This window comes from Uloborus diversus, chromosome 4 (assembly GCF_026930045.1).
Source record: "Uloborus diversus isolate 005 chromosome 4, Udiv.v.3.1, whole genome shotgun sequence".
In the NCBI taxonomy this organism is placed as follows: Eukaryota; Metazoa; Arthropoda; class Arachnida; order Araneae; family Uloboridae; genus Uloborus; species Uloborus diversus.
Genome location: NC_072734.1, coordinates 154,084,580 through 154,110,913, shown reverse-complemented (window position 1 = coordinate 154,110,913; position 26,334 = coordinate 154,084,580). Strand labels below are relative to the sequence as shown.

At 31.6% G+C, this 26,334-nt stretch overlaps 1 protein-coding gene across 1 annotated transcript in view; it reads right to left on the bottom strand.

Annotated features, from left to right (window-relative positions):
• LOC129220533 (tachykinin-like peptides receptor 99D) overlaps positions 1-26,334 on the bottom strand; it is a 43,464-nt gene that overhangs the window by 3,943 nt on the left and 13,187 nt on the right. Inside the window, exons 2-3 of the mRNA XM_054854962.1 lie at positions 4,784-4,884; positions 183-273 (exon numbers count right to left, since the gene is read on the bottom strand). Coding sequence (XP_054710937.1) covers positions 183-273; positions 4,784-4,884 — 192 coding nt within the window. The remainder of the gene's footprint in view (positions 1-182; positions 274-4,783; positions 4,885-26,334) is intronic.

Here is a 26,334-nt window from a genome sequence, read left to right as displayed (position 1 = left end):
GGAATTCTACTTTAAGTTTCATGGCATAACTATTTTAAACGAGAAATTAATGGATTATGGAAATTTAAATGGATTCAACAAGATCAAGCTCAAATATTATTTCTTCATAATTTTACAAAAAAATAGACAAATTTCTAAAATGTAATGGCAGTAATTATAATAAGAGAAGTGGTGCTACTTACATTATAAATGGCATAAATAAAGGGATTGTAACATGAGTTGCTCATTGCTAGCCAGTGGCAGAAGAACCAAATAACGTTAATGTACCTGTAACTGCAAAAGAAAAATAATTAACTACTGGTATCTAAAAAAAAATGAACCATACTAAGTGCGTCAAACTTTTTCAAGCATATTTTTTTTCCATTAATAAAAGTGCGCTTTTTTAAAATAAAAACTCCCTTTCTCATAAGAACTGCGGTTTTTTTAAAAAAAGTGTATTCCTTAAAGTAAGTAAAAATTTGCATTTTTATGAAATAAAATTACGTTTTTCTTGAAAAAAAGTGCCCTTAAAAGATTGCACTGAATCTTTCGTAAAATTATCAAATTTGCATATAAGACGAAATAAGCTTATTAACGAGCTAAGATAGAAAATTTAATTTTTAATGCAACTACAACGGATGAAAAATGCTAAACGCTATCACAGTTTCCAAGAATGCGCATTTGAACATTTTACTACTGTATTAAATGCAATCAAGTACCATACAGTAAGGAAATGTGGGGCAAAGAATTTCTTCGGTAAAATGATTAAGACGACTGAGTTTTTTTAAAAATGAACAAATTGGAAATTTGTTTTGAAAATTACAGTACATAAAGAAAGAACATTTTATTTTATAATAAAACTAGCGTTGAAATAGTATTCATTTTTGACAGTAAATTTGTAGCAAAGTAAAAAAAAAAATAATGAAATATTTTCTATTCGATTATAAAACATGTTTTTGATCAAAAGAATCAGTAAATAAAAGGTAGAATGAAATAATGAAAAGATAATGAAACTATAAACGAATAATTAAATGAATAAATCAATTAATTAAAGAAAAATAAATAAACGAGTAAAAGAATGAATTAATAAGAAAATAAGTGAATGAATAAATAATTGAATTACTAAATGTAGAAATGTAAATGAATTAATTAATAAATGAAAACAAAAGCGATTTATACTATTTGAGTGAGTAAATGAAACAAACTATTTCATTTTGCCCCATCCACTTTGCCCCGTATGGACTTGACTAATTGTACAACTTATTTAAAATACAACTAAATTCAATATTAACTAAATTTTTACTGCATTGAATATTAGGAGGTCTCAATATTTAAAATGTTAACAACAAGAACTTTATCATTTTATTGTAACAAAAAACGTTTTTGACTTACAAAATTTTACAATATGAGTATCATTTTTGAAAAATTGCCTGTATTACCAAATGCGGTAGTCTTTGAAAGTATTTTTTCTGACTGGAATGGAGTACATATGGTATGATATAGTTAAAATAATACCAAATTGGTGGAGCTGAAAGCAGAGTAAATATTTCTACATTTCATTTTTCCAGGGTATTTCACTTTCCCTCTATGTTTAACTACTAGTTATTTTCATCATTTTATTCAAATAAATGTTTAAAAATTAAAACTTCTGATTATGTTGAAGAAAAAAAAATAAATCCATGAAACCAGTATTACGAAAGCACCAAATAGCAGAATCATTTCATTCGCATTGCTTGGGGGTTGTTCTTAAGAACTTTTTAAAAGAGAAAACGCTATCAACTTCCAACTTACAAGCATACAAATATAATCTATAAAGAAAGGAAGGAATAATAAAAGTAGTTGCTGGTTAACAGTATTTTAGCAATAGCTGTTTAGCAGTGGAAGCTTCTAACACGTTGCAATTGGGTTCACATTATCTCCAAAATACAATTAAGCAAAAACTCGTACGAATTTCTGCGTTAACAGCATTTATTTATCTTTTTTTTCTTTCCAATGTGGCTGTACAAGAGACCCACCTCAAGAGGCGTGTGGGCCATAACCAGACCTAGTGCATTCCCCAACCATGCATCAGTCTCTCGTGTGTCACCATTAAGGCGCTGATGCATGACGCAGTAATGTTTTTAATTCCCAGTTTCTACCAGATGGAGGCATATGGGCTCTCATTTGATGCTAAATTGAACTAGGAGTTTAATTTAGCCGAGGGATATTCTAAGCCAAACGAATACCCAAGGGATCTTTTACATACCACATAATCATACGACATGGACGCAGAAGATTTTCTGCATCTCGAAAATCCACCGACTGGCCAACCAAGGCAGAAACCTGGGTCCCCAGGCGTAGAAGGCCAGCGCCTAATCATCATGCCACCAGCCGGCTTATTTATTTAACATTTAATAAATAAATTATTCCTCTCTTATTATTTAACTTTAAAGAATTGTAATGCATAAGGGAAACTTGTTCGCGATATGAAATTATATTTTACATTTACGTAGGGCGATAATTACTTCTTGAAAGCCTAAACTGCATTGATTGCCTACAAAAAATGATTTTTAAAGATGTCTACCTTATGCAAGCGAATGCAAGCACCCGAGGTACGTTGACATACACTAGGGTGGGCCGAAACTACTTTTTTCTGATTTATATAATGGAAAATGCGGAAAAGATGTCAGTAGTAAAGCAAATTGCACACAGAAAAATTTAAATTTTTGGGACAATTTCTTGATCTACCATAATTACGTTGAAATTTCGACCAAATCCTGATTTTTGATCAATAAACGTCAAATTTAGCTAGATTATGACAGATTAAGTACAAATAAACATATGAAGTGCTTCCCATGTTGTGAAAAATGTTACGAACATTTGTAAAATAATACATTTACCCGCTGTTAGGAAGCATCTCTTCCTTCAGAAGAAAATTCTCATAACGGTAGTCAGGCTGAGTATTTTTTTTTTTTTTTTTGCCGTACTGCATTTATTAGGAACTATAAATAACATATTTTGTTTACGGTGAGGGTTAATGTATGCCAGACACGGATCTGGAGTTGAATGAACAGGTCAAAAATTTAAGAACTGTCAATTTGAACCTAAACGTTTTTAACGAGATGTATGGTAAATTCTTCTTGTATCTAATGTCCCTGCTCATAGTATTATTTAGAATAGGCGTATGACAATATCCAAAAACAGCTTTACAGTCGAGTCCGCTTAATGGAACAGCTAATTTTCCACGAAAAATTATGTAATAAACGGAATATTCCATTATCCGGGATCAAAATAACGAACTTCAACGGATGGTACATTGAAAATTAATTACGCTAAGTGGGATATTCCACGGTATTCAACTAAGCGGGATTAAGCGTACCTTTTTAAAGATCGATTTTGAAATAACTTTTTTATGGACCTTCTTTTGAGAGCAATACTTCTTTAGCTTTTATTTTAAAAAGTTCTACTTTGGTTCCATCACCTCAAAGATTTTTGCAGATACTTTTAGAGAACTGCAAGTATACCCATAAAAACAGTAGGCTACAAAAATGCCACGTATAAGACGTCGAATTTATTCATTTATTCTTTCATTTACTAGCGTTATTTATTTATTTATTTATTTATTTGCGAACGTACTGATGCCTGGTATTTAATAGGAATAATACTAATAAGTACTTCATAATGTAGAAACTTTGTAAACCATTAGATTTCTTTTTAGTAATCTTCCAAACTCAACAAACGTCAAAACAATAATTTGATAAGAGTTGCAAAAATGATGGTAAAAGAAGATGGTAAGTATTTTTAAATAGCATATTAAAATAATACCAAATCCATATGTATATACTTTGCACGCATAAAAACATTAAAGGCAAAAAGTAAATAAATGTACACAAGTTTTGGTCCAATCTGACGCAATAAACGCCTGTTAGCAAGCCAAGTAAAAGTGACGGCGAAATCGTTTCTGACGTAAGTGGTGACATTTATTCAATTTGGTTCAATTTATGAAAAAGAGCAGTCAGGCGAATCTTTTTGCTTTGTTGACAATCCAAGCGCTGATTCGTTTCTCGATCGCTTTTATTTGCGCAAAGAAATATAGGAACACATCTTCCACTCCAGTTATTCAATTTCGGGAAGCAACCGATTTACGTTGAAGTCGAAACGAATAACCTAAAACCTCCAAGTAAACTGAGTAGAAAAATGTTAATATGTAAACGCTGAAATATATATATATATATATAGCTTAAATCAGTAGTGCATATGCATTTGTTTAAATAATTACTTATACAAGAAATGACGTTTTTCTAAATAAAGTTATGGCAATATTGGCCAAACATGAATTTTGGAAAAAAGAGTAGTATGTACAAAGGAAATAAACTCAAGTGAAAACAATCCTAAAAATGATCTTAGGTGAAAGTTTGACTTATAATTATGAAAGAGTCTTATTACGCTGGATAAACATCGTAATTTATCCATATTTAATCATCCTAAACTAGAGCATTGATTAATTTTTATCGGTTGTAAGGAATATTGCCAAAAACGTTACATTGTTAAAACTGCAGGTTGCATATGTCACGTAATTAGAGTAAAACATTGTAGCATTAGAGGCGAGGGTGCCTTTTTTCTACCAATGGCACAGTAAGAGGTGTCGCGATACATAACCAAATCAGCATCTATAAAGGTGCTGTTGAGGTGCCTTGAGAGTCTAATAGCACTCTCAAGGAGGTGCCGCTGGTACTACAACGTTTCACTCTAAAACTTGCCATATCCAACCTGCAGTTTTAAAAGTATAGACATAATGTAAGAATATAACTAGAAAAAGAATTACCTGTTTATTTCGGGGAAAATTTCTTGCAAGATATTGTACATTTGAAAAGGAAGCCAGCATAGAGCGAACAGAAGGACGACGATGAACAACATCTTTATAACCTAAACAAAAAAAGTAAGGTGTAACTTATAGTTAACTATGCAGTGTGCACAGATTATGATATACAGGGTGATCTGTTTTAACTTGCAAGACCTTTATTTTAGCAACCGTTAATCCTAGATGTATACTTCCAACTGCAAAAATGTTCAAAATCAGATGCAGAGTAAATATATTGAAAGTTTGGAGCAAAAATAAAAATGAGTCAAAAAATACCAAAATTGAACTTTTTATACGGGCCCGGCCCCCTAACTTATATTTAGGGAAATAATCTCCATTGAATTTGTAACTGATACAGATAATTTCAGAATCCAATGAAGAGAATTTGTTATTTTTTATTTAAGAAAATCGAATGGATTAATCGAAGTTAACTAGCATATTTGAAAAAATAAATAAATAAATAAACACATTAAACCAAGAGAAAAAAAAAACAAATATTTCATTACATTGTTGAGTAAATGAATTAGTAACTAATACAAATTATTGATAAAATCAATGAATAAAATTTGTTATTTTTTATTAAAAAAAAAACCCTCGATCTTAGCTGGGTTATCTGAAGAAGAACTGATGAAGTCCCGAAAGTCTCAGAAAGAACCATTGTCTTATCGCCATTTATGAAAGAAACATAAACAGCAAAATTCACTTCGAAAACAAGCGGTAGAAAAGCAGTTAATTTTTCATCAGAAAACAGAAGAAAAACATTAAATTTAACACTGAAACTGTCTTTGAAATAATCAAAAAATTACCATTTTTAATACAAGCTTTAAGCGGAAAATTTCATTTTCAATTTCAAAGGAAACTTTTATTTGGCAAAAAAATAAATCTAATGGAAGTATTAAAAATAAATGCTCAAAAAAAAAAAAAAAAAAAAAAAAAAAAAAAAAAAAAAAACACCGATGAAAAGGCTACAATTTTTCATTTCTTAAGATTTTAATGACGCGTTGACGAAACAAAAATGTAACTCTATATAAAGTACATAGCATAAATATAAAAGATTTTTGGAAAGACCGCTTATTTTTACAAAACAGAAAAGAAAAGAAAACTCGCAATTCACAAACGCTAAAAATACTCTAAAAAATCACTCCACATTAAAAAAAAAAAAAAGTTCAGCGAAAGTTCATTAAATATTATTCTTTTATCAGTATAATGTCGAACTCTGAATATCATAAAGAAGCAATACAATTAATCTTTAAATGCATCGTGTTGCCATTTGGCAACATACTCAATTTAATCTTTTAAAATATTTTAAGAACAAACTGAATCTCCGTAGTTGCGAAGAAAATACTCACTGAACATCCTGTTTAATAGATTTGAAACTCGTAAATGCACCAATCTGATGGAAAATATTTTTTTTTTTGGGGCATTCCAAATTCAAGACATTTATTTTAGTTTAGTGCGCATCAAAATGCTTACTTCTTTTAACACAAATTCTCTTAAGACAAATAGAGTTTTACGACTACTTAAGTAGTTAGGCATTTTTACAATTTTTGTCAACGTTTGAGAGTAATATTTATTGTGTTTCCAGTTAAAGTTCGATGTTGTCAAGTGGTATTTTAACCATAAACCATACGTAAATGAAACTATCATTTTTAAAGTATTTTTCTTATGTTTGAAACAGAAGCCCAAAGAACATATTATGCACTTTAGGGTTAAACTTAATAAAATTGGTAGTAACAGAGTGTCATAGAGCAAGAGATATATAGATAAAAAACACTTATTGGTTTTTATTACATACACAACTAAAAAAGAAGCTCACTGAGCTGATTAATAAACTTAACTTCAACATCTGATCAGGCATTACATCATTCACTCTATAACTATCACTTGTGAACAAATTCTGAAATCCACACATATAACTAGAAAAAATAGTTACGCCATCTAGGCAATTTACATCTTCTTCGCATTTTCAGTTCGAATACTATCAAGAATTTTTCGTGATGGAGTATGATTGATATAGGTATGATCCAATGTATCCAGTAACGGATCTACAATGTCGCAGTTGCAAGGAGCCCCCACGAACCACAACAAGAGGGCCATAAAAAGGATCCAAAACGACGCATGAAAAATTGTTTGCGCTAGAAAAAGAGGTCTCTAGGTGTGCGAATCCATTGCCAAACGTATCCTTTAAATTCGCAATCAGTTCGACAAGGTGGATAAATGTTTGTATTCAGTATGACTGACCTACGATTAACCGCTTCCGATTCACTCCCGTCAAAACTACGAGTTGAATTTTATCTTCTATTTCTCGAGCCCGTTTTGGACCGAAGCGTAAAAAGTTCCAGCTAAAGCGCAATCTAAAAAGCAAAAACAAATAGTATATTACCGTAATAAGCTCAAAAGTAGTATCCGTACTTTTTATCAAAATGGAGTTATTGTTACGAGAAGGTTTTTAATAACATATTTTACTACTATACAGTGTTTTATGGTCGTTTGAGAATGGGAAATATTCTTTGAAAAATTCTGAAAAAGTGGAATCTGAATCAAATATATGAATGGCGTAAATCTTTAAAAAGGAATTTCTTACTTTGAGCTCAGCTGCAGCTGCGATTTTTGTGCTTTGCCAGGTAGTACATTGCACAAACACTTTTATTTGAAAAAAATGATTAAACAAAAATATAGGCCACTTTATGAGTTTTCTTGAAAATAATAAGATTGTTCAGGGTGTAACTTGGAAGTTGGAAAGTTATGCTTCGAAATATTTTTTTTTTTTTTAACTCGGCTATCATTTTTATCAGATCCGTTCTTTAGAATTTCTGAGATATGATTTTTTTTTGCGATCTAATTTTTGAAAATATGAAGCAGTTTAAATAAGTTTCGGGAAATGTTTCAAAAGTATGCATATCTATTCGTAACTCCAATAAACTACAAGGGGCACCGCAGCCACCGCCGAATGCCGGAGGAAAAGGGTAAAACAAATGCATGCCGTAGGGTATAAAATGATAATGAGCCTAGTAATTTTTGTTTGTATGAATGATTTTTTTGTTTTATTCGTTTGAAATTAATATTTTAAGTCTTGTGGATATTCTGGCCCACGTAGAAAGAAATGAGAAATCAAGAAGCATTACTAAACGTTAGAAATTAATGCAAAACATGTACTTTGTTGTTCTAAAGCAGCCATTTCCACGATGTTGAATTCGATATTTATAAATTTTTGATGGAAATACATTTTTCATAACATTTAATACTGAATAATTTATTTATATGACAATACTATGGTTTTTCAAAAGAAAAAGATGATATTTTTTTGGCTAGCTCTAATTGTTTTATATTTGTAGCCGAGTTATTTCTAAGGTTGCCAAATCGGTTAATTTTATTTTTTTCCGTTTCCTATGTTTCTAATTTCTAAATTAAATGATTTAATTATGTCATGCTACGCAAATCATCAGTAAAATTTTCTCACGGTAGAATGGTGTTAGTTTTCTCTTTGATTGATCTTCCATTATTTCTTTTGGAATTCTGTCATTTTATTCCAATCATCATAAAAATTTTTTACTGATAAGCGAAATTTCGCCAAGGTTCCTTGCTAGCACAATACTAAAACTATAACATTAAACACATGTTCGCGAATCTCTTCAGCCGATAATGTAAGAAAGAAAGTACAGTTGGCGCACTGTTTTAGCGATTAAAATTCTCAGCTTTTGTTTTTTTAGTTCAAATTCTAAACATTCTTTCTCGGTGAAAATTTTTCATTCCGTTCTGCGACAATATTTTCAAGAACATATTTTGCATACTGTCCATTGAAACTAAATGTTGCAGCAAAATAAGGTCAGTTAAATTAATTATTTTTGAAATGTTTAGAGATGAACGCCTTAGTTCTTTAGCAAATGTTATCAAATCCTCCTTTCGAACTTTAGATAAAATTAAAACCCCATACTTATACAAATTCACACAAAACAATATAAAAAAACCTGGTAAAATACTTTATACTCTTTCAAATAAAATGCTTCAAACAGACGAGTATATTCGTCGCTAATTTCATGCCGAAGCGAATTTTGTTAATCCAGAGTTTTCTTCTATTTACACTTTCGCTATTTCCAACAATCAACACACTTTTTTGGGAGAAATAATGCAAACTAACATTAGGCAGATTTGCGCAATTTAACAGATTTACTTTTTTTAAAACAAAATTACTGCTTTATAGGAAGTAGTTACAAACGAAGGTCTGAATAATGGGGTCGTTTCCAAAATTTTAAAAGTATTTTTTTTTTGAAAGAGCATGCTTAAAAACATAGGATCTGACCATTTTTTAAATAATTTGTTTAAGTTTAATACTTTTAAAAATTACTTAAATCGGTGTGCTTTCATTGTTTATGTCTTCTGTCGATAACATCATAAATGATGAAATGCCATTCAGTGTTGCCATTCACAAAACAAAATATTTAGTTCGCATCTTTACTCTGATGTATTGGCAACGAAATGGTTGATAGCAAGCATAGAGCGCAATTTTAATTCGCTTCTTGATTATCATAACGTGGAAACGCGGTACAAAGATGCGCCTAAGAGCATCATTTGTGACGACATCAAGATCACGCCTTGTGTGAAAAATCGGACATTTAAAAAAATTAATTAAAAAATAACTGTTGGGAAAATAAAAGTATTTTTTGGGTCCATGTTTTTTTTTTTTTTTTTTTTTTGCTTATTCTATCAATTTCAGTGACAAAAAGTACCAATTTTGACTGAAGGAAACAACCCCATTGTATAAAAGAAAAAAGTGGAATCGGAGATAACATTTTGTTAAGGAACTCAAGTTCTTGATAGAAAATCTTGTTTCTCAAGCATAGTTTGAGAAATTAAACGACTTTTCAATCATGGTATAGTCAACGAACTCATTACACAACGAAATAGCTGTGAAAAACTTCGGTAACGCACGCATCAGTTCAATAACAAATGGTTTCTACTTATGTGCTACCGATATGATCATTTCTGACACGACAAATTTGCCGATTTTTGATCGCTGAACATCGTTAATTAAAGAATCGAAAATTAAAAACATTATTATTTTCATCGCAGAAAAATTGTTTTAAATGAGGTTGTTTCCTTCAGTCAAAATTAATAGTTTAGTCAGTGAAATTGATAGAAAAAGCGAAGAAACCCAGAAAATACTTTTATTTTCCCAACAGTTATTTTTTAATTATTTTTTTAAATGTCCGATTTTTCAAACAAGGCGTGATCTTGATGACGTCACAAATGATGCTCTTAGGCGCATCTTTGTACCGCGTTTCCTCGTTATGATAATCAAGAAACGACGTAAAATTGCGCTCTACGCTTGCTATCAACCATATCGTTGCCAATACACGTGAGTAAAGATGCGAATTAAATATTTTGCTCTGTGAATGGCAACACGAAATGGCATTTCATCATTTGTAATGTCATCAGCAGAAGCATAAACAATGAAAGCGCACCGATTTAAGTATTGTTTTTAAATATTAAACTTAAAAAAATTATATAAAAAATGGTCAGTTTCTTTGTTCTTAAGCATGCTCTTTCAGAAAAAAATACTTTTAAAATTTTGGAAACGACCCCGTTGTGAAAAAAGAGGCTAAGAAATAATTTTATTTTTCGTTTTAATTTGCGCTACCGACATGACGCTTCATTTGGTAGAAATAGAAAAGTAAAGATTGGAAAATTCTTACCTGTAATTCTATATAACTGAAGTGAAATATTTCGATTGGAACCTATATATCACACAAAAGGCTTCCTCTCGTGCAATCCATTGGAGTCAAATAATTGTTTTTTTTTTCTTACCAAAAAATAACTATAAATTGTTGCTGAAGCTACGGAGCTAGAGTCTGAGTTGGGGAATTGAAGTCAGAGTAATTTTCGGGTACCTGAGTCAAAGTCGGAGTCGACGGCTCTAAAATTCTAAGAGTCGAAGTAGGAAATTGGTCATCAAGAGTTATTTCCAACAAAATTTGTTTGAAGCAATTCCGCCTTTAAGTTCGGAATCTACATTGATTTTTAGTTTCATCGTAGGTGTTATTGTTTAGGGTTTTGAATAGTTCAAAACAGAACAGAAACTTGTTCAAATCAAAATATATATATATATATATATATATATATATATATATATATATATATATATATATATATATATATATATATATATATATATATATATATATATATATATATATATATATATATATATTTAATACATGTTCTATATCAAGATTTTTTCCTAACAAAGTTTTTAAAATCAAATTTGCCTCTAAGTTTGGAATTTATATTTGTCTTGAGTTTCCCCGTAGTTAATCTTTAAGTTTTAAAACTGTTCGAAACTGAAGGAAAAATTGTTCAAAGCAAAAGTGAAAATTGAACAAAAAAAAGTTGGTTTGAATCAGAATGTTTAGTCAAAAGTTATTAGGAAGGAGGGGGGGGGGGAACTGAAAGACCGAGAGACACTTTTCCTCCATCTCAATACCCTACTTTCCAATTTTTATTTTTTCGATATATTTTTAATAGTTTTATTTATTCATTTATTTACATTTTGACTTTTTTTTTGTTTTTCGCGATATTTTTAAGATGCATTAGCACCTTTTACGTGCTTTTGTCTTCTTTTTCAGACTATCTTTTTAAAGTAGGCTAAAAAAAAAGAAATTTAACATTTTATTTTTGTTCAACATAAGCCAGAAATCCACTGTAAAAAAGTTTCGGTGCATAAATATTTTTTTATATTCAGAGCGATGCATAAAAATAAGTGAGAGTAAATAATAAAATTGCAAAACATAAGGTGCAGAAGTAAGAACCCACCTTACTAAAGTTATTTCAGATATTTCCACGATGTTTACAGATTATATACTAGTAAAACAAATTTAGTTTTTTCATTTAAATATTTCCTATACTTGTTATCAATGATTTAAAGGCCTAGAGTCTAAAACCTGCTGGCGTTTTTAAGCCTTGTTGCCGTTAGTTTTCGATTCAGATAAACATTTTTGGGGTGGCAACACTTTTAGTTTGTTGACTTTAGAAGCGGAACTTTTCGGAGAATACCAAGAACTATTTCTAAGGCAGTAACATTGTATTAGTTATATTCGCTTTGTATACATGAAGTCAACAATCTAAGGAAATATTTCTTCCTTATGGAATCTGTATATCTCGTTTATACAATTAAATATTGACTCAAGGTTTATTTTCCCAAATAAAGCAGCAAAGATGCATCTCCGGAAATAACAGTGTTTACTTGACTTTTTTGAATGTGTATAAGATCGAAAATAAGTTCTTCCAGAAATTCAAAAATTCAAGTTGATAAAAACTTGTTTTTACAGACCCAAATATACCACAACAAATTTTATTCCATTGGAAAAATATTTAGGTGTCCCACAGGGTGCCTAAAACTTGTAATCTTCAACAAACATTCTTTTTTTTTTGTTGATGTTATATATATTTGTAAATAAGTGATAGTTTTTTCAATTTTTAATTTGACAGACGTAAGCTCTAAAGTTGAATATTAGTGTTAAAAAAGGGGTTGGATTTTTTGAGCAAAATTTAGGCCTCTGTCTCTAGCATTAAAAAATATGTATATTTTTAAATAGTTAAACGTTGACTTATGCAAAAAAAAAATTATATTGCGCGGCGTGAAAAATGCTTCTGATACTATATTTGCAGATTTTTATGAAAAAGGACCTCCAAATCTAACCCATTTTCCCGCCATCATTCACCGCTGTTTGGTTAAAGCTCCCAACTTTTTTCCCCCCTTTTTGACAGTATCATTGCTATTATTTTAACCTGGAGGGGAACGGAGCAATATATTAATCACTTACATTCTTCCGATAAGCTATCGAGGTGAAAAGTTCAAAATCATTTTTTAAAAAATGACAAATAGGAAGACCTTGATGTCAACTATTAACCTGTTCGATCCATTTTTTAAAAAAATAACATGGTGGTCAAAGCATGTCGTACCGTGCACACTTTATTGATCGAATTGAGTTAATTTTCAGAGGACTAAACTTTGCTGTACGACTTAATTTTTGCTTTCTTTTTCTTTCTTGAGTGAAATACAGGAAGTAATGTCTGTGAAAACCTTTTCACTATAATCGAGGCTTGGGTTAAAATTTACTTCCTCCAATCGACTGTTACGAAGATTTTTCGGCCTGTCCCTACACTGTAAGAATGATTCAAAACGTTCCTTTAAAATAATTAGCAGCTATTGTATCCGATTTCTGGCAGTAACATATTTGCAAAAACCAGGAACACTTCCCGCTAAAGGTCAGTAACATTCCTGATTTTATCCTTGATTCTTTCTGAAGATTTTGGAAATTTCAGTGGTTAAAGCGGGTCTGGAACCTTCAATTCTGGAAATTAGGTAGGTAGGATTAATGAAATTTATTAGAATATCCCGGTTTACTAAGAGAGCTTTAGAAGCATCAATGCAGATTTATTCTGTCTCATTGGGAGCTTAGTCAATCTAGACGGGCCGTAAACGAACTAAAGCCTCATTTAACACGCTCAGTCAATCTTTTAAATAGAAAGCTAAAAATAATTTGGACAACAGTGAAAACACTGCATTCGTGCAACTGGTAGCAATTCAGGAAACTTTTCTGAAAAATTACATGATTTTACGAAGAAATAGATGAGAACCTGTGAAATCTCAAAGCGTCGGTCTAGCATGCAAAAAAAGAATAATCTGTTTTCTCCACACTGTAAAAAAATTACGAAACGTTACTGGGTATTTCCGTGTCACGTTTCGGGATTTTAATGGTTTTTATCCACTTCCTGGGAAAATTAAGTATTCTTGACAAAAAGTTTCCCGAATTGCGACAAGTCACAAGAATGCAGACTTTTCACTTTTGTGAAAAATATTTTTAGCTCCCAGTTTAAAGATTAATTGAGCGCATTTATAAAGTGTATCGGCTTTACTTCAAGTACGGCCCGTCCATGCTAATTAAACTCCCAATGGGAGAGCAGAAGTGTGGACTGCATTGTTTTGCTAGATTTGCAGGCAAGTAAAATTCTCGTTACTTACTTGCAATTCTGGCAAAGCTTTGGGCATGTTTGCAATAATGCTCTGTTAACTTCCTTGATAAATCAGAATGATGCCAAGATATTATTTCCACGGACAAGACTGATTTTAAAACGGGAAGATTTTTGAATTTTTCAGGAGGCTTCCCGGATAATATCAGGAAGGTTACCGAATTTTAGCGGAAAAAGTTCCTGGAATTTGCAAGATATGTTACTGGCAGATATTGGGCACATCAGCTGCCTATTATTTTCCTGAAACGTTTCTGAATCGTTTTTACAGTGCAAGTTAAGTAAATTTTGTGTTGAACGTTTTGAAGCTTATTGTGAATAAATAAACTTGTAAAGAAAGAACAAATGTGTATAAAAATAGCAGAATTTTATTCTGTTTTGAGAATTGTATTTGTATAAACTGAAATGTTATTACATTTTTTTTTTTTTTTTGCATGTTAAAAATAAATCCAAACTTGGCGACGGGGCAAGTTTACGCGTTGACGTCGGAGCACCTTTACTCACATTCTTACTGTCTTACTTAAACGTGCCATTGACACTTTTTTCGCTCCAAACTGTCTCAAACCTTTTTAGTATTTTCCGGTAATTTAGTTTTGAAAATTACCATTTAATTTTTAATTAAGTTACACATTCGTATCTTATAGCTTAGAATCATATAGTGCTGTCTTCATGCCCCTTCAGCTTTATTTTTATACACTATTCCGTCAAAAATAAATTTGCTTTATTTTAACCATGGTAAGACATTAGTTCAAAACACTACCAGAATCACGTTAGGTGTCAAAATAACGATGCGTTAACGTGAAGTTTACGCAACCGACTCGGACTCAAAAATAATTTTTTAATGGTTAAAAACACTACCAGAATCACGTTAGGTGTCAAAATAACAATGCGTTAACGTGAAGTTTACGCAACCCACTCGGATTTAAAAATAGTTTTTTTAATGGCTAAAAACACAAACTAAGCAACAACTGAATACACCAACTTTGACTCCATTAACTGCTTCATAAAACCGCAATGTTTAAAATTTCCTAAATTAAAACATAAAAATTAGAAAATTCATTGAAAAAAATACGCGTAAACGTGTCCCGGTCTACCCTATGGACGACCGTATAAGAAGACAAAAGATCCATTTTACCATCTCTGAATTAGCTATCACTAGCATTTTATGCGAACACGGTAAAAGCGATTCATAAATGTTTCAGTTAAAGAAGGGGCAGCTATTGTGAACATTTTTTTGAGGGTAACATATCTTTCAAAAAACATTAATGTTTTCCTCTAAACCTTCCTTGTTCTCCTAAAATCTTAGTGAACAATTTAGAAGTCTCTCGCTGCAGTTTAGTCATGTCTCTGGTACTGCAATAGAAAACTTAGGTAGGCTTAAGAAAATTAGCTTGGCAACTTCCTGATATACCAAAAATGCTCCTGAAGCATTATCGCAGCCGTAGCCAAAGCTAAGATAGAATTGCAAGTAAGTACTAAGTATCTTACTTGCCTGAAATTCTTGCAAAGCATCCGAAACCAGATACTTTTATTTCGGTTTCATTGGAAGCTTAGTCAGTCTGGATGAATCTTAATCGAGTTGAAGGTGATACATCTACTAAATCCTTACTGCTCAAAGTCATTGCTTATAGCAATACATAATTACATTGTTGAAGTCATGCTCACAATAATATTAGGGGGGTGAACACAGCTAGAAAATATCGCTAAGGAATCTTATCGCTATCACCGCGTCCATCGCATATTATGCAGTGAAGGCAAGCTGTTTTTTCTGCACTGACACTACGCTAGCAGAGAAACAACATCTACAGCGCATTGTCGTAGCGTGAGGGGTTGCGAATACGCTGTAAGCCTCCCATTTCAAAACGAATCTTTCATACACTTTTATTCACAAGATAGTATTTATTTTCGACGCAAAAAAAAAAGTATTCTTGTTTTGGAAGAAATGAAGAAATAAAAATTGTGTTTCTGACAAATTTAAAGTTTTTGCAATCAAGGATTGCAGCTGGATCTAAAATATTGCTTTTTATTCTTTAAGAACTTAAAAATGTTTTTCACAACAACGCGTCACAACAAGTCTGCATTCAAGTAAATTGTAGCAATTCAAAAACCGTTTTGAGAAATGTATTTGATTTTTACGGGAAATTGATGAAAACCCGTTTTAACCCGAAATGTTGTCCGAAACTAATCCGTGAAGTTTAGGAAATCAGTAAAGAAAAACAGAGATAATGACTTAATTTTACTATCAACAATTCCCCTATATAGCGTAGTGCTTGATTTCTGCTCTGTATAAAATTGTATACGTTAATGTAATGCAGCGAAACATGTAATATGGAGGAGGTGGGGTTATGGAAAAATGTGGCCTTTGTGATCAAGATGGAAGGAGATTACAAAATAATGAAAAAAAAGGTAATAATTTTTAATTTCTAACTTACATTAAAAAATTCCAAGAAATCTTGACGTTTGGGAAGCATGCTATTGTTTAAAGCAGTGCTTTTCAACCTTTTTGATTAAACGGAGCACTTGATAATTGGCTCGATCCTTGCGGCACACTGAATCAGATTTCTTATGTCAGTATGAACAATATTTTCTTCATTCACTAGTAAAATCTAAGAAAAGAAAAAAACAGCGCTTCCATGTCGATATAACAGTTGATCTTTTCTATATTTGAAATATTTTAATTATTTCAGTTTCTTTAGAAATCGGAATAAAGTTTATGATGAATTTTAGTGCTTATTACGACCAGCAAGTGCCAAACTTTTACTCACTGTATAAAAATTCCGAAACGTTACTGGTTATTTCCGTGGTACGTTTCGTGATTTCAGAGGTTTTCACCTATTTCCCCCAAAAATCAAGGATCTTCGCAAAAAAGTTTGGTGGTTGCTCTAATACCTCTGGAGCTTTCTTGGGAAATCAGGAAGGTTCTAATCGAATAAACTAAACCTATTTAATTTTTCTAGAAGGTTCACGACTGGCTTTAATAGGAGAGATTTCTTAATATTTCAGAAAGACTTTTATCAGAAAACGTTCTTGGTTTTTGTAAGATATGTTACTGGAAGAAATTGGGCACATCAGCTGCCTATTATTTTCCAGGAACGTTTCTGAATCGTTTTTACGTAGCTTAACATGACTTAGACACTTGTGTCTGTTTTGAAGAAAAGTGGCGCTTTTTATTCACCTTTATAATGGGAAGAGCTGCAGGAAGTTTTTAAATCGAGGATCTAGACAAGATATTTTGTTGGTCTTGACATTAGGGTGGTTCAAAAAACTTTTTTCCAGCTAGAGTCCAGGACACCCCGTATTTTTTTAGACTCACTAATAGTATTATGATGTAAAAGTTTTAGCTTCATACTCAAATTTTAAGAGGGTGCTCAATGACCCCTTAAGTTAACATTTGCCGTACAAATTTAGAAATATTGAATTTCCACAGCTATTTTTTTTGTAAATAATTACTTGATTGCAATGTATATGCATATTACTATCCACAAGTCTAAAAATATTGAGGGGTGTCCTGTTACCTAGGGGAAAAATTTTTTTACATGTATTTTTGAACCACCTAAATGAACATTTGCTACATATGCTGCATGAGTTGTGCTGATGAATAAAAATAAATAAATAAATAAAAAATAAATAATTAAATAAATAAAAAATAAATAAAAAATAAATAAATAGAAAATAACGAATTGTCAATTGTCTCGAATATGACGATTGATCCTTCTTCTTTCCATGGAAGTAAACTTGGAATTTTTGGTAATGTTTTTGAGGTTATCAAATGTAGTTTGGTACATACTTGATAGCGTTTGGCTTCACCTTTGTGTGAAGTAATCTTTGCCAAGCGTCATCCTTATTAGGTCCCTCCTAATAAGACTAAACCGCTTTTGTTCCCTAAAACTGCGGAGGAACACAATTGAAACAAATTTTCATTTAAAAATGCATTTCTGATGAGTATGCAAAAGATGGAGCAATTCCATCATATAAGATAAAGATTTTAGAGGTTTCGAACCTAAGTGTAGCCTTAGTTTATAAACTTACCTAAATAACAGAGATGGACTAGGGTGTAGTGAGAAAATTCTAATTCTTCAAAGGGTGCCGCTAGTCAAAAAAATTTGAGAACCCCTGATCTAGCTATTTGTAGTTTATCAACCAATGGGGTTTTTCTAATGTCACTATCATGTCATTAATTCATCGTCTGGTTGCATCTTCCGGTATTGGCACTCTGACAATCTCATACAGTTGCATCAGAAACTATCGTTCCCCTTACGCTTTCTTTTCACGCTAGAAAAATACATTTTTCACCTTGGTATGCAATTTTTAATGTAAATTGACTGTTAATTCAACTAGCAACATTATGTTTAATATCTTGCACGGGTAAATACATACATTTATTTTATTCCATTTTCTACAACTCTAAAACTACCGTGGCACACCAAGGATCTTGTCGTAGTACACCAGTGTGCCGAGACACACCGGTTGAGGAAGCGCTGGTTTAAAGTGAGCTGCATAAACAAAACTCTGAAGCAGTTTGCAAACATAAAATCGGAATGATGCAAAAATAGATAAATATGCATTTAGTCATTGCTTTGATTTTTTTTATTATAAGATAAACTCGGGAAAAAATACCTTTTAAATTACTTTGAAAAAAGTTAGGATCTGGACATTAAACTTTTAAAAGTGCACGAGGAAACAAATAGTTTAAATAAGAGTTTATTTCTATAAGGCTTCAAAGATCACTGATGTAAACGGCTGTAATTTCTGTTTCTGAATGACTTGATAGGCTCCAAGTTGGATATTTCGGAGGATGAAGCAAGATATTAACGAAAAAGATCAAATTCACTCTGCGATGGGTTCCAATGAACTTTTAAAATGACTTCTCCAATTTTAGTTATGTAGTTTAGTCTTGCAATATGGGTCAGAGACCTGACAATAAAGAACCAAGACTTAAACCGAATCCAAGAATCAGAAATGAGATACCTGCGATCAATAAAGGAATGTACAGTTGCTAATAAAATACGAAATGAAGATATTAGAAAAGAATTAGGGATATTCATAGCTTATTTGATATAGTGATGCAATACCATACCAAGTGGAAAAGTCAACTACAGTGCATGCTAAGTAAAGGTAAAACCTAAGGCTGCCCTCAATTATGCTCCTAAAGGCAGAAGAGATCGTGGCAGACCCCAAAAAATGTGGATGGATAAATGAGGCTGGAACAGGCATATTGCCTAATCCTTGGGACTGCTGCTGCTGATGATGATGATAAACTTTAAAATTTGGTATGGACATTTACATTGCGATCAGCTTGTAAATAATAAAAAACAAAAATAAAAGCAAAATTACGCATTTCTTTAGTTTTTTAATTCAAAATTCATGATTGGAAACTGATGTTCAGAAAATTGGTAACAGTATATAATTTTTGTTCTATTCCGATTGGACGGTATTTATTATAATTAAATTCGCAGAATTGGGAGCGATTTTGAAAGTTAATAAAGAGTGCTCTAATTATTGCAATATCGAGCCTTAATTTGTTTTCGTGATGTACATTTCATGACTGCAAAGCTGAGCATGAATACACATACATAATTTGACGTTATTTTCTTCAAAAAAATTCTAAAAGAGGAATGCTTGTTCATTCACCAGTCCCTTTGGGTAGTGAGGCGATGCATTTCAACGATCCATTTGCGTGATAACGCTGCAATGCAAGCACTAGTTCGTTTTGCGGATTACAACTACGCACTATAATGCCGAGGGTATTCAAAATGAAATATTTACAACGTAGTAGTTTATTTTGTGCAGCAGTGATTACAAATTCACGGAATGCAGAAAGCCATTTTATGTTGCAAATTTGAAGGAATCTTTTCATTCGTTGGCTTAAAATTCGTGTTATCATAAAGCTGTGTGTGCGCACATTAGGCATAAAAAATTCTGTATATTAGAGTATCTTTACTCGCAGAATTTTAAATAAGTGGAGATATATGTCTAATATGTTGAACAGCGTTTAAAATTCCAAGCATGAGAAAGATTTAATTAATTTCCTCTATTTTACACACAGAATATTATGTTAATGACGACTTTAACGCCATTAAAATCGCATGTCTAGCATCAGTCAAAACATTTTTTACCACTCAGGTTTTAAGTCCTTAACAGATGAGGGTTTTACTGATAATTAAGACATTGTGTTCATTCTTTTCCTAACTACTCTGTGGAAAGTTTAAAAACTTCGAACAGCGTAGGAAAAAGCTTCATTGTTTGTTTGTAATAGTTAAGAAAAATATATTTTAAACGTTAAATATGAAACTATAGGACTAGTTGTGGTTTAATTATTGTGTGACTAGACGCAATGTATAAAACATCCCTCAAAAACGGATATTAAAACATTAATATTCCATTTTTTTCCTCGTTGGTGACAACAGTTTACAACATTTTTTCTAACGTCGTTTTCAGTACAAAAATAATTAAGTAATACAAATTCAAAATTTTGTTACATCATACAGGGTTATTATTATTTTAACTATATTTTTTTAACAAACAAGATTGTTAATTAATTTCAATTTGCAATAATTTAGCTTTATAGACATTCACTTTGTGATTGGTAGATATCGTGGAACATGATTCGTGGTATTATGTTTCGAATGAACCTTAGGTAAAAACATTAAGTCGCATGTTCCTGTATGCATCCTGTATGTTAAATTATTTAATTTTCTTGATGATAGTCTTTCCATATTGAATTAACGTTTTCCCCACCAGAGCGCGTCCCGTTGAAGTTGAAATCGCATTGAAAAAAAGCATTTTAAACTGTCATAATTGGCTTTATTTTAAGTTTTTAGATTTTGTTTACGTATTAATTCATTTTGCAAACGATTTTTTTTCGCATCTTATTGATTTTTCCTTTTTTTCTTTTTCTTCTTTTTTCTTTTTTTTTTTTTTTTGCATCTTAACTTGCAAAGAGTTTGACCACTGAGCGACCCAATGAATAAAATGTTGTCTTCTTCATGAACTCGGAAATCAATGTTGATGGCGTCTTTTGTTATTGGGTTGATTAAAAGTTCGGGATACTGTACAGTTTCAGAAGATCAAATGATGAATTTAGCTTAGTTTGAATTATGGATTTTAATTAATTGGTTTCAGTTATATGACTAAACAGGTGTAATAGCTTGGGTTTCCGTTTATAATAATAATAAAGTCACTATTTATGAATGTGTCAAATGTGAGTAAATGTAATCAAAAGTAAAAGCAGAACATTTAATGACAGAATTATTTGCCACCTTCGTCCCTTCCTTTTACAAACACTAGGTTGCTGAAAAGAACAATGAACGAAATGCTTTGAATTTTAGAAAATGGCATTCATCTGTATAAGATATTCATAAATTACCTCAAAAAAAGACGACAGTATTTTATTTTTAATAACGGATTTTTGCGAAAGGCATAACTACCTGTTTTGTATCTTCAAGACACGTTTTACTTCCTTTTACAAAAAAGGAAGTATTGTATTCGCGAAAAAAATTTCACTCAAAAATCCGCCTTAATATCCATTTTGCTCACCCCTGAATGAATGTTGAGGTTTTTTTTCAAACCGACCACAAGTATATAAGTGCCTAAGAACGTGCATGTGCGTATGTGCATATGTGCGGATGTGCGTATGTATGTCGTATAACTCAAGAACGGTATGTCCTAGAAAGTTGAAATTTGGTACGTAGACTCCTGGTGGGGTCTAGTTGTGCACTTTCCCTTTTGGCTGCTTTCGAGTGTTTCTAAAGAGGTCTTTTGAACCTTTTTGGGGGAAAATCATTGCTAATTTCGATGCAAACTCAAGTGGTGTTATAATTTGGCGGACACTTGGCGATAGATTGCCAGTCTTTTGGTCACCAACTTGGAGACAAATTTGGCGATTTTTTAAATTTTTTATTTATTTACTTATTTATTTTTTAAATATTGTTTCAGTTTGTCCACTGTTGGCGATATTTACAGTGCTAACTATGTCTTGAAGAAAAATTAATGTATTGTAAAAACATCGCTAAAACCAAGCAAAAGTTGGCTAAAATTGAATAATTAAACGAATAAAAAATGGAATTATGGTATGAATTTAGAGAAATGTGTCGTTTCGGTGTGTCTCTTCTTTTTTTATACAGAATAAAGACGACCTGTGGTCAACCTCTGGCATGGAAATGACTCAACCACATCTCTATGTAGAAATTCTAAGGCTTCATACTAAAAGGTAGAAATTTTAAGGATACAAAAGTCCCTAAATCCCATGAATCATTTTGTAATTTCAGAAATTTCATTTAAAATTTTAAGCAGTAGTATCAGCGTCTACAGGGGAACTTCAATTTAAAAATACATCCCGAACATAACAGAAGATAAGCTTCGAGCAAATCTTAATAGGAAATCACCTTTCACATAAAATATGTTTTTACAAAAAAAAAAAAAAAAAATCAGGTTTTTAAAAGCATTTTAAAAAACTAAAAAATGCCGCGCTTACAAGAAGTTTGGAATACGTATGCGAGTTAAAATGTGGATTTACCTTAAACGAACACTACTTAAAAGCTCTTTTGATTTAAATTATGTACAAAAACATATCTCACTTTCATGAAACATGCCGCCAGCTCAGTCATTTCAGCCGAGAACTGCAGTTTCGTGCTTATTAACACTCATCAGCTCTGCATAGGAAGTGACAGAGGTGGTTACTTACTGAAAATATCTCGATCTGTTAACTTAGTTCAGCACTTAAAATGCAGAGCTAAGGATAATATAAAACTTTCATTCATGTGATCAAACATTGCACAGAAACGTTTAAAAAAATCTTTATGAAGCATTAGCGGTACAATAAAACATATTTTTAATGCAGCGGAAAAATATACGCACAAACCGTAATAACGGGAAATCAGTATTTCCATAGACCCACTGTAAGGTGGCGTAATATTTTTTAAAAAATATTTTTGAATGTAGAGAAAAACATTTGGCTTTGATGTTACTGAATAAAATATATCTAAAAAATATTTTCAGCATATTACTATACAGTGAAGCATCGTTTATACGTTTTTAAAGGGACTGTATGAAAAAAGCGTACAAACGAAAAAACGTATAATAGGTATAGGTTAATGTGTATTAGACTTTGCAGAGACCGATTTCAAAAACGTATAATAGATAAAAACGTATAAAAGAAAAACGTATAAACGGTGCTTCACTGTATTTGCTAGTTCTTATCACTTACTAAAAGTGTTGTAAAAACAAGTGTTTTCCCTTTACTCGTAACTTCTTACTGCGCAATAACACAAAAAAGCTGTCTTTATCAGGAAAATGTTTTTATAGTTAGCAATACACCTCATAAATTTTGAGGAGATGATCTAATGTGTATTGTAAGAATATTTTTAGCAATACTAAACTTTAAAATTATTCTTTCCATTATTAAACAAACAGTTACTCCCACGATCAACAATTTATTATTGGTAAAATTTTGGATAATGATCTATACTGGAGATCGTTCTCAAATTGCGGGAAGATGGTCAACCATCGGTTAGCGGAATTGCTCTAGAGCGATTGAAAAACCATTTTTGATGGGAAAAAAGTACACTTTATTGAAATTGCCATTCTTTCTGTCTTTCAGCTTTCACCATGAATGATTCAGAGTTGATCCAATAAAAGCCAACATTCTGATAATACTATTTTTCTCAAAACATTTTGAAGTTATTCCTGAATAATGTATTTCGTGAAATGAAACGGAAAAAACCGAAGTATATAAAAAAGTGTCAGAATAATGTTTGCAAATTCTTTTTTTTCTTCTCGTTTTGGATATTTTTTTTTCAAAGGATTTTTATTCTATTATTTTTTTCAAACTGGCAAACACATTAGCTGAAGCCCAAATGAATATAGACTTATTCCAAGCCATAACGACTTATATTTGCTGTTATGGAAAATTTTTATCTCATGTTTTCCTAACGGGAACTTTTCCGGCTACCTGCAATATTTCCGGCCTATTGTCTGCGAGAACATTGGATAAAGGATGGAATGCAGCCAGACAGAAACACTTTATCTGCGTCACGAGGTAAATTTTTTTAGTTTTTGTGTAAACATTCGAAAAATAATTGTACTATTTTCTTTCCTGCCTTTTCGTTTTTTTCAGCTTTTAACTGTACAGTATAACCTTGTTTTTTAGGACTAACTGGGACCAATCGAAATTCGGATAATTAAAAATCTTTGTAATCCATGTAATATGTGTAGTAAGCAAAAAAATATCCTTAAATAAGCAGGCCTAATGTGCATTGCAATTAAAAAAATAAACAAATAATAAAAAATAACATATTTTTTAACGAAACTGCACAGAACTGATTGCAAAATACTAAAAAGCATAAAAAGCACTAAAATTGTTTACATTACTTTTTAACAAAGAAATGGGTCATTCTCTTCTGATTCAAACACGTGTTTCTTTTGAATAAATTGTGTTTGGCTGGATTTTCATATTTTTTTTTGTGCAATCTATGCAGGAGCTGTTCATTCAATGAAAATAACAAACGAATGTTCGGCGCACGTATAGTTACGTTCTTCCTACCATAATTTAAGATTTTATACGTAGAGTAAAATTGGGAGAGATGCCATATGAGGTCAGACGCCATACCTTTGGAAATTTAGTGATTAAAAAGGAGATCGCTATATTTCTCACTGGTGTTATTTATTTATAGACGCCTCCTTCTTAACGTGTCAGTTCTTGTTCTACTGCGCTCGAGTGTGACGTGTGTAGGACGAAAAGATCATTTTAGTGCGAACATTTTTTGACGAAAATATGGAGTCGATTTGGTTTTAATAAGTGTTAAGTGTAAAACAAAGAAGCCGTAAAGTAAGAACTGGTTTTAATGTTTGAATTTAGCTTGTTACTAACTTATTTCTGCTATATTTTGCAATACATGTTAATACTTACGTACTTTATACTTATGTGGTATCTATGTTACACAATGAGGAAATATGCCAAACTTTTTAAAAGGGTAAATGAAGGGGTGTTATGTTCATAATTTTTTTGTGTTTTGAGTGCCGAGAAAATTTGCAAAGAAGCATTCAGTAACTAGGGGGCAGTGGAGTGTAGATAACTTTATTCTAGCTCTTGAAAAATTAAATAAATTAGTAATATGGGGAAAATGAAGCTCAAAAACTTTATTGAATGCCGTGGGAAATGTTTCATCAATTTTTACAGCTTTTGGAATATTCCCACTCAACCCTGATGCTATTCCAGATCATTTCTTAGCTATGTATGATTTAATTGAAGTAGCTGCTTCTGACATTCCTCTTAAAAGTGCTGTCACTCCAACTCTGTCCCCACAAAAACCATCAACTTCTATACAAACAATCCACTAGTAAAGTAACCCCTACGAACAATCTTGAGAAATCGTATCCAATCACAAAACTACCTATTTAGACAGTGAAGCAGAAGCAAGCTGCTTGTATGCGCGGAAGTTGGAAAAATTATTATTTAACAAAAGAAAAAAAAAGACTGGATTAAATGTTCCTTATGCTAAAAATGACTGCATGAGCTATGTACAATGTACTGTACTAATTGTGGTTGGGAAATAATCCGTTAAAAGATAAAAAACAAGAAATAATAACATAGATGGCATCTCTCCCACACTATATGTCTCACACGTTATGGGAGAGATGGCCTGTTGTCAACTTGCAATTTTTATTTTTTATTCATTTTTTATATACGTCTAAAACTTATTAATGGCATTCCCATGCTCAAGTTTTGAAGATGAACAAGGCCTGTCAGTTTTTGAGAGAATTTTAATTTTCCTTCAAAAAGATTTAATATTACTCTTCCGTTGACTTTTAACACAGTGCTAATATTGAATAAATCTATGTAAGGAGATGAAAACTGAGTGGTAGATTTAATTGCTCTATGTTTATCAGGATAACTTCAATCAACCTTTAAACTGATATCGAATATCAAAATTTACTTTCTGTTAAAGTTAAACTCGATATTTTGGGGTGGTCAAAAATTAACGGGCTACCATTAACCACTAGTAACTTGTCTCTTTTGTGGTAATATGGGTCGCAATCTTTGACATAGATATGTTGATCCCTAGCTCATATCTCAACGAATCTAACCAAGAAACGGAAAGAACTTGTTTCGCAAGATGATCAACTAAGCAGTCAACTTTCCAGTAAACTATTATTAGTTTCATATTTTACCTTGAATTGCAGCATTGTTTATATGTTAAATGCCGCAAAAGTGCCCGAGATTTAGTTTACGACGGTTGATTTTATTTTCACGTAAGTAAGTAATGCAAAAGGATGTTTAAGGAAGTAATGCAATGCGTCGTTTTTTACCTACTTAATGTGGAATTTAAAACCAGAATATTATTTCTTAATATTTTAGTTCTTACGAAAGAAATCACTTTTCTTTTCCTTCAGGCAGTACTAAGAGTAATCATTAAAAATATTATAAGTATATATATATATATATATATATATAATTGTTCAGCTAATGTGAGAAAAAGGAATATTATTTT